This window comes from Bradysia coprophila, unplaced genomic scaffold (genome assembly GCF_014529535.1).
Source record: "Bradysia coprophila strain Holo2 unplaced genomic scaffold, BU_Bcop_v1 contig_94, whole genome shotgun sequence".
Taxonomy (NCBI): domain Eukaryota; kingdom Metazoa; phylum Arthropoda; class Insecta; order Diptera; family Sciaridae; genus Bradysia; species Bradysia coprophila.
Genome location: NW_023504022.1, coordinates 1899373 through 1916508, shown reverse-complemented (window position 1 = coordinate 1916508; position 17136 = coordinate 1899373). Strand labels below are relative to the sequence as shown.

The following is a 17136-nucleotide window of genomic DNA, read 5'->3' as shown; positions in this document are numbered from 1 at the left end:
ATAACTAAAAAAAATGGTAGAAAAAATTAGGATCAAATTTACAAAATATTTCTCTTTAAGCTACGTTCTTTTCACAATTTTTTTTTTTGTTTTAAATTAATTTAATTTAAATCTCTACAACGAGTTACAATTGAAATCAGAATAAGCGACTTTTCTGCAAATTAATCATTTATTCATTCTGTGCATTAATTCAATTCGAAAACGATAATAAATTTATCAAAACCTATATGAGTGTACGTACATAAGTGGCTAAATTTTCTTTCATTTTTTTTCCTTCACATTTCTTTCAAAGCAACAATTGTTCAGTTAATTTCTGAAGTCCGACTGAAAGTTGCAATTTCTTTCCTTTAAGTACTACAACATTCACGCCTCCAATACGCAACCCATGCCATATTTTACTCTGACATTTATTGGCTTTTCTTGAAAAGTTTTTTTAATTTGATTGAGTTCTTGTCTTTTTTTGCCGTTGCGGATATTCTGTCTTGCGGAGGATCAATCAAAACGCAAAGAGATTTTTGCTTTTGTTTTTTCTATGAAATTCAAATACAAAATTTTACATTAATAAAGTTGGCTTTATACCGTTCCAAGACATACAGTCAGAGGCAGTGAAATTTCAGCATAAATTTGCTTCAGGTGTTTTTCAGCTGATCCACACTCACAGTAAAAAGGTTTTATACGCGCGTGGCAGTGATAAAACCGTATAAAGACGAACGAACAGTATTGATTGTATGTGTGGATCAGCTGGAAAACAGCTGAAGAGAATTTATGCTGAAATTTCACTGCCTCTGACTGTAATTTGAATTTATTTTTTAAACTAATTTTAGTTAATTTAGACGCATGTGATAGAGAGTCACTTCTTCTTCATTGCTTTACGTAACACTAAATTTGCTTCATAGCTGTTTTACCAACTGGGTCACTCAAACAAAAACATTAACTGTACGTCTTTATAATGGTTTAGAAGTCACTCGTACGCCTAGAAACCGTATTTAAGCAGTGTGATTGCACGAGTGGGACAGCTGGCAAAAACAGCTGCTGCAAAATAATAGCAACTCTGGCTGACTTTAACGTACATGAGTGTGGTCAGCTGATAAAACCACTAAAGCGAAATTATAGCAACAAATTTGGCTGACTTTAGTTGTACGTTAAACTTATGAAAAAGAACTTTTCTATCGGATTTTTATGTATAACACCGATAGATTGTGAATGCAACAGTACCACAACTAGTTTTCCTTTTGTTACGATAAACTACAACGAAAAACGTCAATTGGACCGTATGTAATGCAAACCTTCGGATGATTAAATAAATAACGAAACCCTATTTCCGGATGAATTCGAGTACAGCGCAATGTTTCCTTCAGTCACAACGGATTCAGTAGAATTTGTTAGTTGTAGAAAAGTATAACTTGACGTTGAAGAAGTTCTGTTAAAATCGTAAGTGCTGCACATTTTCATTGATTTACACTTTATTTTACGAAGCACTCGAATACACTAGAAAGTGGGGTTGCGCTGGTTTTTGCATTACATCATTCCAGTGGTTTTTTCTAGGAAAATACCGATTGAAACATACAAAAATTGACCACATTTTTGGACAAAATAAAGTCCTGTGTTGACAGCACGAATTGAATTACAACATTCAAGGTACATTGGCTTTCGAGTTGATCCGTAAAATTGTTCTTATGTTTTCGAAAACGAACAGATCGATTTCAATTTATTAAGATAAAATTAAACGTAACACGGTCTTCGTTAACATGTTTTCACAAAGCATCTGACGGACTTTCAATGACATTTTTATACGGAATTTTAAATCCACAAAGAATACTGCTTTGACAAAAATCACTTATAATGTCGGAACAGAAATTAAATTTAAATAAAAACGTGTTCGTCGCGGACACACATAATGTTTTTGGTTTACAAGTACAAAATAATAATTTAAAAAAAAAAACCAAAAAACAAAAGTAAATTAATTCTTGTAAATATGTTGAATTGAAGGATGAGCGAGTAGTAACAGAAGATTCACTGTTTTAGAGGCTGAAACCAACCAAATGTTTATCATGTTAAATATAAAAATAAATTTCTTTTTCGTTTTTCTAAAGTTAATTTAAACATTAATTGTCTGAAATGATCACATTCACACAACAAACCAAAAATTAAAAAAAATAAAATAAAATTCAAATTTCATTTGAACAACATCCGACAACGGTGTCCTTAAACCAATCGATAAACACACGACAGAAATCTGACGTTTATTACCGGGCACGGTAACGACGTCAGAACTTTCCGGTATCAAAATTTCTCGGTGGAGTCAATTTGATTTCTCTGGCCTTTTCGTTACTTTTCGTGACGACTTGTTGCAATCTTTTTAGGACTTTCTAATTTTGATTTCGCATTCTTCAATTTGTCGAAGAGAAACTTTGTTAAGAAGCTAATTGCAAATCGTTAAAAAACCTAAAAGTTCTGACTTAATCCACCTAAATGTTAACGAAGGGAAAAGTAGACTCGCGAGCGGAGCAATTTTTCTTTTTAAATTTTTTGATGATGCAAAGTCTTCGTGAAACTTAAGTTCGAGCAAAGAAGTGTCTAGATGGAGTAACTAGTGAGAAGTATAGTTCGTTGTAAAGTATAATTCATCAGGAAGTGTAAGTCACTATTTCATAAAAATTAAATTTGAATAAAGTAAAATTGAATCGGATCTGATAAAGACTTCCCGCTGAAAAAGACTTCTCCATCAGTCTTTCCCGCTGCTAAAGAGTTCCCTATAAATTCTTCCCTCTCAAAAAGACTTCCTAATAAGTTCTTCCCGCTTGTAAAGACTTTGCCACAAGTTCATCTCGTTCATAAAGACTTGACAACAAGTTCTTCTCGCTTACAAAGAACTTCCGATAAGTTGTTCCCGCTGATGAAGAGTTCCCTACAGGTTCTTCCTGTCCATAAAGACAGACTTCCCAGTAAGTTCTTCTCGCTGATAAAGACTTCCCAATTAGTTCTTACAGCTTATAATGACTTCCCTTCAAGACCTTCCCGCTCATAAAAACTTTCCGATGATTTCTTCCTGCTGCACACTTGGGGAAAAGAATCGGCTTCGGCTTGTAACCAGAATTCCTTCCCGGTATCTATGATACCACACGATACCGCATTATTTCGATGCCTCACACTCAGCGACCTACATATCGAATATCTTTTGTTATAAATTATAACAAAAGAAATTCGATACGTACGTCACTGCGTGTGAGGACACTTACAGGTAATGAATAATGTGTTAAAGGACATCACAAGCTCTTCTGCGTTAAGGACACCATTACGTGTTGTTCAATTCAAAATGGACAAAAATCAACAAAAAAATGCGAATAATATAAAATGAGACAAGCACAAACGGAAGGCGGGACAACACAACACCGAAAAAAATGAAAGATGTGAAAACACAAATTCTTTACGAAATTTTGCTAATTCTAACTGATTGCAGTCGCTTCTTCACAACATTTCTTACCTGTGTTGATTGTTGTTGTTGTTGTTGTTGCTGCTGCTGCTGCTGTTGTTGAATGTGTTGCACCGATTGTACAATGGCATTTGAGGGTGATGCATCAACGGTGCCAGTATTTTGAGTCGAAACAACAATATTGCCTCCGCCTTGTGGTTGTTGAACCGTTAACGCAACCAGAGAACCGGAAGCGGTTTGTTGCAAGCGAACTGGGCTAGCATTCTGTCGCTGCACCTGATGCAAAGCGGAGAAAATCGCTTGTGTCTGTTGAGGCGTTGTACCCGGTGCGACTTTGATCGTATGCGTTGTACCCATACTCGTTTGCGTCGGATGTGTTCGAATAGTATTTCCAGCAATAGCTGACGACGAGACAACCTAATTGTTGGAAAACGAAAAGAAAACGAAATGAACGAAATGGCTTGGACATACTTGGACCTTTGATTGCAACAGAATTGTTTTGAATTGAGAGTGCAACTCTTTAGCGAAAGCATGCACGTTCTTAACGTTTGATTATCGAAATGGAGACGTATATGGGAAACTTACCTGTATTTGACGGGCTTGTGAAGACATCGTCACTGGAATGACTCGTCCGACGCTCGCTTTGCCCAATACAATTTGACCAGTTGGTTGTCGTATCACTTGTTGAATTTGCTGAACGGTCACTGTGTTTGCCAGCTTGTTGGGATTCTGTACAATCAATTGTGTTGGTATGCCACCGCTAGTACCCGGCTTAGCCGTCACCTGAGTAATCTGCGTCATTTTGCCAGTTTTTCGATGCTGACCAATAGCCACGGGCTGTTGGATTTGAATTTGTCGCATTGACCCTTGGCTCGGGATCGTTGCTTTCAGTTGGCCAGGTTTGATTTGTGACAATGTCATACCGACAGTTCCAGCACCACCAACAGATGTCTTCACCAACGTAGCAATTTGTTGTTGACCACTTGAACCAGCTTGCTGGATTTGTAAGCTCGATGGTGTGAATATCTGCGACTGATTAATTAACTGCGTTTTCTGCTGTTGCTGTTGCGGTTGCGCAATCAATTGCCTTTTCACAATTAACATTTCAGCTTCAGTTGCTTGCCGTGTAATCGTTTGTTTGCCACCAATTTGTTTAACGAATTGCGTCTTCGTTTGACCGGTTGCCATTTGAACTGGTGTTCCTGCCGTAGCAACGGTAACCTTTTGCCCCACCTGCTGCTGAAGTTGAACGGTCTGACCACTTGCAGTTTGTACAATTCCTCCGGATATGATTGTACCAGCTGGGCCAACAATATTTTGACCAGCTTGTCCTGGATGGATAACTTTCAGTTGTTGTTGTCGCAATTGCGGTCGGAAAAATATGGACTGAGTGCCTTGATTGATTGGTTTGCCAGTCACCGAATTGACTGGAATACCTTTAGTCACAACACCAGTCACCTGCTGGCCACCGCTAACAGCTAATCGTAATTGAGATGCCTGGAGTTGTGCTTGTGTAAACGCTTGTCCAGTTATTCCGCTGACCGAAACAACCGTTGGACTTTGTGCATTTGAACGTTGATGTAAAACCACTTCTTGTAATCCTGGTGCCGTGACGATTCTTTGTCCGCGTAACGAAGATGTAGATAACGTAGCCACCGTTGCATTCGTCGGTAGACAGGATGTGGTGAAAACAGTACCGACTCCAGCCAATTGTGAAACAGAAACGACCTGACCGGTTTGCTGTTGTGGTGTAACGGACTGCACTATCGTACCAGTTGATTGGCTTATGATCGCTGTACTGCTGGGTATAACACTTTGTTGAATGGAAACGATTTGCGGCTGCATTTGTTGAGGTACAGATGTCATGACGGAAATCGGTGTAGTAAGTACAACCGACACGGGTGACTGAGATACAATGTTTTGCTGCGCCTGTTGCTGCTGCTGTTGTTGCTGAATGGCCTGTACGTGTTGGATTTGTTGCGCTTGGCTAATTGGAATATGTTGTACGGTACTTGCAATCAACGATGGCTGTTGAGGAGAGGCAACAATCGCTTTCACTATTTGCGGAGATTGTTGATGCTGTATGTTGATGGAGGTACGTTGCGATTGTATTTGCTGAGACTGTACCAACGTTGTGACAGACTGAACATTCGATGGTATCGGTTGTAATTGTGGTTGCTGTTGTTGACTTTGTTGCGAAGAAGCTTGTTGTTGTACTATGATCGCTGTAGGCGATTGGGTCGCTATGATTTGCGACGGGAGTGTCGCTGTTTGTATAGATTGTTGTTGTACCAGATCCGGTACCGAATTGGGCATTGCGCTCCTCTGTTTTTCCTTTAGCTTTTCCACACGTCGAACTGCTATTTCTTGCGGCGTAATCGGACTATCGTAATTTATGACACCAAAATCGTTTAGAATGCTTGTATGCTTTGGATTCCTTAGCGTTGGATTCACCAGCATTCGCTTTAGTTGGGGTCCCCTCTTCAAGTACGCTGTTTTGATGTTGTCGTATTTAACTTTAAGCAATTTTGAGAACGAACTGTTTTTGTCGTTGGCGTAAAGTTGCGACGTACGCAGATTCTTGGTGGATGTCTTTAGCGGATTCTTCGTTTTCTTTTGCTTCTTCGGAGATTCGATTAGTTTTCCCTCTTCTCGAGGAACGATAACAGCCTCATAGCGATACCGGCAATGCTTCGCGGTGCGATACACTCTAGATGTTTGATTTATGATATCAGCCACCAAGTCCCAATTCGGAGTGTGTCCAGGCGATAACAACATTAAATTTAATGGCAGCCCTTGCAACTGTTGAATAACGTTCAACAACTCAATGTCCTCGTGAATGATCCAATCCACCATACCTTCGGGCTCTACTAACGGTTTCAGTGGGACTTGCTGCTTTAGAGCGGGAATCTGCAGTGGAGTCTTGAAAATGCCTCTGTACCGTTGCAGTTTCAAGTCTTTCCTCAATTTAGCCAGTGCTGGACTCGGTTTATCGAACAAGGATCGTGGAGGATTGTAATTGTCTTCTTTGCGCATTTTAAGTGGCCGACGATTGTCAATGAAGAAGCCAGCGTCGACACGGCTGCGTTTGAACTCCTTTTTCACATAGACCGGAGGTAGCTCCGATTCCGTCATAGGAGTGGGTTCGTACAGAAATAGGAGAGAATAATCGATGTATATGTCATTGTCGTCCTGTGGTGGCGTTGGTGGACCCCATAGCTGTAAAAAAAGGAATTTTATGAACCTCAAGGTACCAATCAAGAGTGTAAAATTTATTCATCTAAGTCACAAGGCTACTCGATGTGTAGATGAGAGCGAAAATCAGTTTAATTTAACTGATCTCGAGGTGAGCTGTCAAAAATTTATGAATAAACGAATTGAAAGCCAGACTCAGTTTAAATTTGTATTTGAAATTTCTTTCATTTTGAAGTGGAAGTAGCCTAGGCAGAAATGGCTCTCCTTTAGCACTCTGTAACGATATTGAGTTAACGACTTATTCTCCTCCAGAGACTATTTTGAGAAAAATGTTTTCCCACTTTTCACTATTTTTTTTCTATTTTTCCGGAAATAGTTTTTGAAAAAATATGGGAAAATTTGGGAGAACGTTTTCCTCAAAATAGTCCCTATACTCCTCCTCAGAACTAAGCTCGTACTTGGAACTATAAATGTAGAATTTCACTTTTTTTAAACTTAAACTTTGAGCTCTGATAGTGGTCGAGCTGTTCGTAACAACACTTCGTATCATTAAATATTCCTTCCAGAGAAACTGTAGAAATAGCTAAGCTTTTCTGTTGTGGTTTGGATGATTGAGTGAGATGTACACCAGTCTACCCTCCTAGATTTCCAAAACTAATGATCTGGAACATACATTTCACATACATTTTACCTAAGATAGATCAAGCAAAAGAGAAAACTCAACCACCCAAAAGACATTCGAATTTTTGGTGCAGTTTGTGTCAAATTTAGCCGAATCGATTTTTTTTTAATGGATGGGTAATAGAAGGCTTATATGCAAATAGTCTCTCAAAGTCTCACACCATGCCTATGAACTGTTCGAAAGTCTCAACATTGATTTGTTCTGCTGTAAGCGTCATTTCACCACACAGTGTTGTTATGATTTACCTATAGTGTCAAGGAGCCCAGTTAAATTAACTGTTTTTTCCCCATGTTATTCCCCTCTTTTAACACTCTATACCCTCTCTAGCAAACAAACTGCATTTATTAAGGTGGTAAAGACGTCTGTGAAACTCTGCTACTTGTTTACGATTCGAGAGAGTTGCATAGGGAGTTCCAAGGTTTACTGATAAACCTAAGGCATGGAAGTAAATACCGTGAACACATACGAGTACAACCAGTTTGTGCAATATCGACAAAGTATTAACGTGAGCCGTGAATAGTAAATATTGTGGTGGCAGCTCGATATTTAGTTTTCGAAAAAATAGTTTTCTTTATTCCTAATGTAGGCAATGTGTATGAAAAAAGACCCACCACAAAAAAAAATTAAGAGCTTTACGTTGTTTACCTCTGTTTTGGGTGCCCACCTAACTATCTGCCGTAAAAAAATGTATCGAAACGCAATGGGAAGTGCTCCAAAACAGTGACAAAAATCGTGTGCGATATGTCAAATGTAAATTATTGACGAGACGAATCAGAATATGTAAAACAGCGTGTTTTGCTTGTTTTTCATGTGAATCTCCGGACGTTGTCGCTCAAAAAATATGGCCGATGTCTCAAATGAAAGATATTTACAAGACGAATCAAAAAATATTTATGGATTTAAGCTGTCAGCGGACCTACGTCGTTTTAGCACTCCGTTTACGAGTGAACAATTGAAGCTCCTCCCACTTTCCATTGTTAGAACGTAAACGGAGAGCTAAACGGTTTAAGTCCGCTGACAGCCTTAGTGTCAGGCTCGTAGATCAATAGCCATTGTGCCCGGAGTCAGCCTGTTTTTGTGTGTTTTCGCCTGTTTTCTTAAATTTTCATCGGATAACTTTAGAACAATCTGCTTAACATTGATGTGTTGTTATGTCAAATGACAGATCAATCAGAAAAATCTAAGGTCTTTAAAAATTGAGTTCGTAGATCGGTAGCCAGGAGTCAGGAAAACAGCGAATTTCCTTTTTTGTGCAATTTTCTTGCGTAAATCTTAAGATGAAATAATTGTTGACAAATTAGTTAACGAAGTAAAAGATGTTGTTGTCACAACTTGAGTGTTTATACTATTTGGTATACTTTTCCTGTTTTCCCGCACCTCCCCAACAGTTGAAAAGAAAAACCGATAGTTTCCATTTTCAACATACTCTATCGATCTTGTCTACAAATGTTTTTCCAGCACCTGACAAAAAGCTATGTTAAATACTCACCGGCATTTCTTCCATGGTATTGTCGCTTATCCAAATCTATAAAAAGAGAGAAATTGCAAATTAATATCAAAAAGGCTCTGTAAATTGGTTTCTTATTTTTTGTTTGGAAAAATCGATTTTGTTTCAGAAACAGAAATTAATTTTTTGTTCTTTTCATCAAAATTTTTTCGTCTTTTTTCGTTAAATTTAAATTTATTGCAACCTTGCCGCTGTGTTGTTTCAAATATATAGAATTACGAGGCAGTTGGGAATGGCGCAAAATGGCTGTTTTGGTGCCGCAATTTCAAAAAAATAATAAAATAAATTTCTTTACAATCAATCGCTTTAAACGTTAAATTAATCTAGAAAAATGAGATTTTTCTCAATTGAATTGTTAAAGCCTCTCGTGCCATTGCCAAACATATTTTCATCAATACTTCTGAATTTGTTTACTAAAACACAGTGCAAGTATGTAACACCAAAACAGAGCTTTTTTTTTCGTTTTTTTAATTAATTTGCAATTCCAATGCCGTCGCATTTATAAAATAAAACAACACAACTTTCTTAAAATCATTTTTTTTTAACTTTTCGTTTTTCTTTTATTTGTTTTTTCTTTTTAGCAAGGAGTTTTCCTTAAAATTACCAAAAAAAAATTGTTTTTTTTTCTCTTTCATATAAATTACTTTACAATTCATTGATGCTGTTAATTGTTTAAACTAATGTCACAGGTTTAACGCTATCTATACACAATTAATAAGTATAAGTAGTAGTAGGTTTTATTATTAGTTCGATAGAGGTGAACATTTTATAGGTTCTTTGCGACATGGTCACTTACATTCTCAAAAACAAAATTAGTTGCTCTTCTTACTTTACAGCGATAAACTCTCTAAATGACAGTCTTTTTCTAAATTTCTTATTTCTTTTACTTCTATCATTTCTCTATATTCGTTATGGGGAAATGAGACAAGTTGGAGAAATAAGCGATTTAGAAAAAGACGGTCATTTAGAGAGTTCATCTCTGTAGTAGTCTAGGAGCCATAGAACATTTTGCATCCATACCTATGTCTCGAAGAAAGTCGTTTTCTATCTCTGGTTCTATTCAGTAAAAAAACACGGATTTTGAAGGTGAGAGCGTCCGTTTCGCGAAATTTACCTATATTTCAACCAGGCACGTCTGGCACAACTTTTTTTTTATTTTTTTTTTGTTTTAACCGGTTTAAAAGTTTTGTCTGAAAGTCAAACTTTACATGGGTATGGACACACAATGTTCTATATGGCTCCCACTTATTTTAAAAGAAAAAAATTGGCAATAATTCAAAGCTAAATTCGATAATTACTTCGAATTCATCCATTCACTTCAATATATATACTGCAACAACCAGGCTTCTTCGCATTTTTAATGTAAAAAAAATATAATTTCTCTTTCACAGACTCAATGAGTTTTTTTTGTGGTTCTCTCTCTTCAGTAAACTGTTTTTGTAAAAAAACTCAACATACCACAGACAGTGTGGTTCAGTGGTTCAGCGTGTAATCATAATAATTTGTAATAATAAAAACGATAATAATAATACGATCGATTCAATTCGTTCCACTCTCTCTCTGTATCTACAGACCAATTATGCCTTCTCATTTTTGGCCAACCGTTCAATTTCATTGGTATGATGGTCGCCGTCCTATCAGGACGGACCATTTTCCGAATGAATTTTGAGTGTTGACGAGCGTCGTGTTCGTCCAGCCATTTCTGTCAGATGCTTTGCAATTGCATCGTCGTCTTTGTTTAACACGATTTTCGCCGATTTTGATGACGATAGCCACGAGTCCAACGTCGATGATGATCTACCGTTCGTGGTCGTAATTTTTTTCGCGGCTGATCGTTTCGTTTTCAGTGGCTTCGATCCGTCTAAGCCGTCTTTGATTTGGGCTAATTTCATTACCGTTATTGTATTGCGTCGATCTTGGTTCAGTTTGTGATTCGATTGGCAGTCTAGACTATTCAAACCGATGCAATTCGTCGGAACACACGATGCTTCGGTCGAATGGCTTTTTGAGCCGTCCTCAGCATTTCCGTCCGTATCGTTGGACAAGCTCGGCGACCTACTTCGTTCATTTGATTGACTTTTCGAACGATTTCGTCTCGATCGGACCGTTAACTCATCGTTTCCGTTCGACTTTTCTGACGGGCTGTTCGATCGGCTACGTGTGGCTTTCAACTGATTCGTATTTTCGCTAACACTTTTATCGTTCAACTCATTCGAAAAGGATTTGGTCTGATTTCGTTTTGACCGACCGCCATAACTTGGCAAAATTGGCGAGTCATCGAGAGTCCACAGATTCAGTTTAACAGTTCCCCGGGATCGTGTTCGTGGACTGTTTATGTCCAGTCGATTAGTAGATGACGTTCGACGCTTTTCCCCACTCGCCTGTTTAGCATTACATTCTTTGCCATTCAGGTCACTATCACTCTCAGCATTGTCACTGTTATTATCTGAAACATCGCTCTTCTCATTATCAACGCCTGATGAGGACGGAGCTTGATTGCTATTCGATTCGGATTGTTGTTCGTCGTACATAACGTCCAAACTGCACACATCCAAGCTATCTTCCTCACTATCAACGAAACTGTCCGAAGTCCCCTTTTTCGACTCGTTCGAACTGGCATTACCGCCATCTGAAGACACATCGTTGTCATTGTCCGTGGTCTCCGAGCGACTGTTATTGGTCTGCCGACACAAACGCTTCGGAATGCTACGCGAAATGGTCTGATTTTTCGTTGCGTTCGTCTCTTCGATCTTTCGTTTCTTCGGGCTTGCATTTGCTGATTGGGAGCGCCTGTTCGATAGCGAACGGCGACTGGGAGTCATATTTCTGGATCGTCGATTCGGTTTAACAATTTCGGTTTGTCGACGCTTACTGGCTAAACGCTTATTTCTACCTAAATTACGATTAGCTGGTTTCTTAGACTTGTTATTAACCTGATTTCTAGCATCCACGCCGGAGTATGTTAACAGTTGATTTTCCTCCTCTTCGGCTCGCTTTGCTTCTTCTTCTTCTTTGCGGAGTGCAGCCAGCCGATTCGCCTCCCATTCACGCCTTTGCTGTTCAATCTCGGCCTCAGCGGAGCGCAATTGTTCAGTCCACAAACCACCAGTCTCCTCTACGAAGCGCATTGCGTACCGTTCGATTGGACTTAGCTGAAAGGTGAAAACAGACGAATTATGATCAAGAAAGAGTTGATTGCACATTAACATTTCAACATAATTATTTGCACGATCTGCAACTGATGTGGAGTATCGAGCAGACTTCCAACAAACATTCCAGTTGAAAACAAACTTTTGTCAGACTTTGAGTGATATAATTCAATTAATTGGATCATTGAACTATGTCTGAAAGACTTTTAAATTTGCTATCGCATTCCCGATCCTTGAATTTAAAAATTGAAAATCTTAAATCCATGTTTTATGAAATGCATAGGTACATTGAGGGTCTGCAATTTCTCTTTGTAATCTGTGACATTTACATGTGGCCCGATTTTGTGATTTTGACCAAAATCCAATATTCTAAACACTCGTATCGTCAGAACTAGCAACAAACTGAAGTGGTGGACTATTCCAGAGTAGCAACAGAAGCAGAAGACGAGAGACGAGGTGGATACGAAAATCAATAGACAATTTAGATGTCAAGAGCAATTCTGGTCCTGATGATGCGCCGATTTACCTGAAAACAATGTGCGGCCACTCTGGATACTAGATCGAAAGACAATGGAAAAATTTAGTCAACGCTAAGAATCTAACCCAGGACATTAACCCACTTGTATCAAATGTCCTACTCTTTTTTCTGCTCAATTTATCGGTCGCAACGCAGCACACGATGTATTTTCCAAGTAGCAGACACTCGATGTTTTTATGTTAATTTTGAGAATGCATCTGGCGGTGGTAGGAAAGAATGGCAATGCCGTATTCGCACTTAAAAAACTTAACAAACTTTTGTCAGACTTTGAGTGATATAATTCAATTAATTGGATCATTGAACTATGTCTGAAAGACTTTTAAATTTGCTATCGCATTCCCGATCCTTGAATTTAAATATTGAAAATCTTAAATCCATGTTTTGTGAAATGCATAGGTACATTGAGTGTCAGTAAGAATTAAACGTAACCCGCTTCGAGTTACATATTTTGCTTGATATCTGTGACATTTCCTAAACACTCGAAGAAGTAACAGAAACGGAACTTGAGATCTTGTCTTGCACATCAAAATCCAAAAATCGATCAAGCCAAACGAAACATTCAAGAAAATTTGAAAAATCCGTAGACAATTTAGATGTCAAGAGCAGCGTTCTGATCCTGATGATGCACTGACTATCCTGAAAAAAAATGTGTGGACGTTCTAGTGTGGTCACTCGAGATACTACATCCAAAATAAATGGAAAAATTTAGTCAACGCTAAGAATCTAACCCAAGACATTAACCTACTTATATCAAATGTTCCAATTTTTCTCTGCTCAATTTGTCGGTCGCAGCGCAGCACTCGATGTATTTTGCATTCAGACTCGAACTGATACCAACGTTGTCTTGGAGCGAAAGGAACAGAGCTCGATTTGAACTGATTAAAACAGTTTTGAAAGGACAACTTGACACGGGATGCTGTACGCTGTTTCCGCTATTTCTGGTGCAAATCGTAGGTTCGATCGAATACCAGCAAAATTACATTAACGATATCAAAAGTGTGTCCAGAGAGGCACTTAGCCATTAATATGTCATTTGGAGACACAAATCTTATTCCGCCCTATCGACGAAGGATTACGAACAAAGATGTAGGAGACATATTTGCCAATCACACACTATCAACTCTCAGAAAAGTGAAAAACCGCATCGCTTGATGTGAAACGAGAAGTCCCTTAACTGAAGAAAGACGCGAAAATAATTATGGACAAAATGAACCGTTGATTGTGAGTTAAGAAACCTGTTATCGTTGTACAGGAATGGATTCAGGACAGAGCACAGAGCTGACGAGAAGGCTAAAGGATAAACTGAAAATAATTGGTGAAGCTGATAATTCACGTAGAAATATAAGTTTGAAGGCTGGGGTGAAGAGAAGAGGTTGTTAAAAGGAGAAAATGACGTTGAATCATTGTGAAGAAAAGTGTTTTTATTAAAATCAATTGCCCATTCAACATAGCAACTTTTTGGAGGAAGGATATGGCGCCAACCACATTATCAGGAGTGTCCACAAACATTTCAGTTGAAAACTAAATTTTGTCAGACTTTGAGTGATATAATTCAATTAATTGGATCATTGAACTATGTCTGAAAGACTTTTAAATTTGCTATTGCATTCCCGATCCTTGAATTTAAAAATTGAAAATCTTAAATCCATGTTTTGTGAAATGCATACATTGAGCACTCGAGTGTCTAGATTCTACGACACATTCGTAGAGTTGTCAGCGTAAAGAATTGTTGCAAATCATCCACTAAGTAAACACATAAACAGAAAGAAATTTAAGTTAACTCACCATATTCTCCACTTCTTGTTCAGCCTTGCTCATTTCTACCACTTTGCTCGTATCGCCTTCTTCAATCGGAATGCTCTCATCGAATTCTACCAAATCAGCTGCAACTTCTGCACTAGCTATTTTAGTGGCTTCAACATCCTGTTCATCTTCAGCGGCAGCCAATGCAGACTCCAGTGCACCGATTGCCGATTTCTCGTCAGCACTCCCATTGGATGTTGTTGCCAAATTCTCTTGCAATCTATGCCGTCGATCACGGTCTCGATCCAGCACTTCGGCCAATCGTGACGAAGCGTCTTCATCATTGTTGTCGACCGAAAACAAATCCTGAATCGTTGATCCCTTGAAGTAAGCGGTCGTAAAATTGCCACCCTCAATAGCCAGATCACCAAGCAATCGTTTCTGGTTCGCCTTCTTCAAAATGTTTTCTTCGATGGTTTTCTCACTAACCAACCGATAAATATGCACATCGCGCGTCTGGCCGATTCGATGACATCGATCCTGAGCCTGGGCATCCATCGTCGGATTCCAATCGGAATCGTAAAATATCACAGTATCAGCACCAGTTAAATTAACACCAACGCCGCCCGATCGGGTCGACAGAATGAATACGAAAATGCGTTTGTCGTTGTTGAATCGGTCCATCAAGACCTGCCGTTGTTCAATACGTGTCGTACCGTCCAGCCGCAGATAGATGTGACCGTGATAATTCAGAAAAGCTTCCAATACATCCAGCATCCTTGTCATTTGCGTGAATATGAGAACGCGATGACTTTCAGATTTTAACTGTCGTAACAGGCGGTCCAATGTTTGCAATTTACCACAGTCGTATTGAATGAGTCGCGGATCGGGAAACTGGAAAGGGAAATAAAATTGAAATTGTTATGAGATTTGTAATCGAGCTGCATCCAATGAGTGAGTGAGTGAGTTAATTGATTTTGTGGCAACTAGTAGGATGAAGAACATTTTAAGTTAATGAAAATAATGTTCTAAAGCTGGAAAGTTGCTCATACTTTTTCTGGCACTTTTGCAAAAGTCTAGGCACAATTGAGTCTATGCTAAAACTGATTAGAAAGTGCGTAGCGGACATGGAAATAATGTTTTCCTCCCGGCAACCAAGTCTAAACTTTCCGGTATCCGAAAATTATGACCAAAATTTCGCGGTGGCGTCGATATGATTTATCTGTTCATTTCGTTACTTCTCGTGAAGACTCTAGTGTGAATCTTGGTGTGAATGTAGTTACTTCAATGTTGTAATCTTTTCAGGACTTTCTAATTTTGACTTTGCGCTCTTCAATTTGTCTGAGAGAAACTTTGTGAAGAAGCTAATTGCAAGGTCTTTGTTCGACTGAAGAAATTCCATCCATTCTTCGTACCAAAAGTTTTTGTTCGTGTATTTGAAAGCGAAAAAAAGGTTGTAAGACGCAACCAGTAAAAAAGCGTTTGTCCGATGTGTGGCCGTAAAAAATAAATCAAAAATCTTTCAAGTTCTGACTTAATCAAGCTAAATGTCAACTAAGGGAAAAGCAGATTCGCGAGCGGAGCGAGAGAGATTTGTTGAAAATTTAGGTTTTGATGATGCAAGAAGTTTCAGAGAAACTTAAGTTCGGGCAAAATATTCAAATAAGAAATACGCCGCTGGCGAAATCTTTAAATTCTTAAATTTGTGCAGTGTGCTGCCAAGTGTCTCACCAGAAATATAGCTCGCTATAGTGTAATTCATCGGGAAGTAAAACTCACCATTATAATAAAAACTAGGCCCCACCTGTTGGGTGACTATCTGAACTTCTTTTATTGTATGGGTAATGATTTATTGATTGATTTCAATGAAATGTACTTTTAATGACCACAAAAGCATAATTAGAAGAGCTACTAAAACAGTTCAAGTGTCTCGTTCAGGCCAGGTGAAGGTGTTTACTATCGCAAAACCTGGCCTTAATAGTTTAACTCTGTTTAGTTTCTCTTCGAAACATCCTGAAACGTTACGTCATAAATCAATACTTGACTTGATAACCTATTTTTTGGTAAATACACGTCTGGTATTATGCTCACATTAGAGTGTTATTATCTATGAAATGACGCGGTTAACAAATGCCGGGTGTCTTTAATAAACCTTAAATTCGTATGAACTATGGTGCTCGCTCCGCTCTGGCCGTAAACTCGTTTCCTTTTGTTCTGTTTATTCGCTCAATTTATCGTGTTAACAGAGAGCCCAAAAATGTTTCATTTGACGTTTTTACACTCGATGTCATTATGACAGTCATAAATAACTGTTTTAATCATAGTGATCGTGTTACGTTAAAACATTAAAAACGGAAACAGTCAACAGCTCCAGAAGAAGTAGCGGAACCGGATTCACAATCGAGCGCACAAGGTGTGACGGAACCTACACTGGAGGAAGTTGGGGCTTCTGTTCTCAAACTCAATAATAACAAGGCCCCTGGATCAGACAATCTACCCGGAGAACTTTTTAAATACGGAGGTGATGCGCTGTGTGCACGGTTACATGAGCTGATTGTGAAGATTTGGGAACGTGAAGAAATTCCAGAAGAATGGGAACTCGGAATCATTTGTCCAGTGTATAAGAAGGGTGACAAATTGGATTGTAGCAACTACAGAGGATATAATCTATTGAACACATGTACAAAATATTTGCGGATATTTTACGGTAGCGTCTCATGGCGTATTCGGAACCAGCAACTGGTGAATACCAGGGTGGATACCAGGATGGAGAAATGCAGAGAGTTCAATGTTGCTCTACACCATTTGTTTGTTGATTTTGAAACGGCATATGACAGGGTTTTTCGGGGGAAACTATGGAATGCGATGGTGGAACTTGGTTACCCCAAA

General features: G+C 38.6%; 1 protein-coding gene across 3 annotated transcripts in view; it reads right to left on the bottom strand.

The window, feature by feature from the left end:
• Positions 1 to 279: 279 nt before the first annotated feature.
• Positions 280 to 17136, bottom strand: part of LOC119084829 (helicase domino) — a 31056-nt gene continuing 14199 nt past the window's right edge. For 2 of the 3 annotated variants that reach the window (XM_037194911.1, XM_037194910.1), the window contains exons 14-19: positions 14290 to 15141; positions 11751 to 11969; positions 8800 to 8835; positions 4019 to 6652; positions 3485 to 3850; positions 280 to 530 (exon numbers count right to left, since the gene is read on the bottom strand). In XM_037194911.1, the coding sequence (XP_037050806.1) occupies positions 408 to 530; positions 3485 to 3850; positions 4019 to 6652; positions 8800 to 8835; positions 11751 to 11969; positions 14290 to 15141 (4230 nt within the window). In that variant the 3' untranslated portion in view covers positions 280 to 407. Of the gene's footprint in view, positions 531 to 1819; positions 2029 to 3484; positions 3851 to 4018; positions 6653 to 8799; positions 8836 to 11750; positions 11970 to 14289; positions 15142 to 17136 lie in introns of those variants that run through there. The other variant, XM_037194912.1, reaches the window with a different exon arrangement.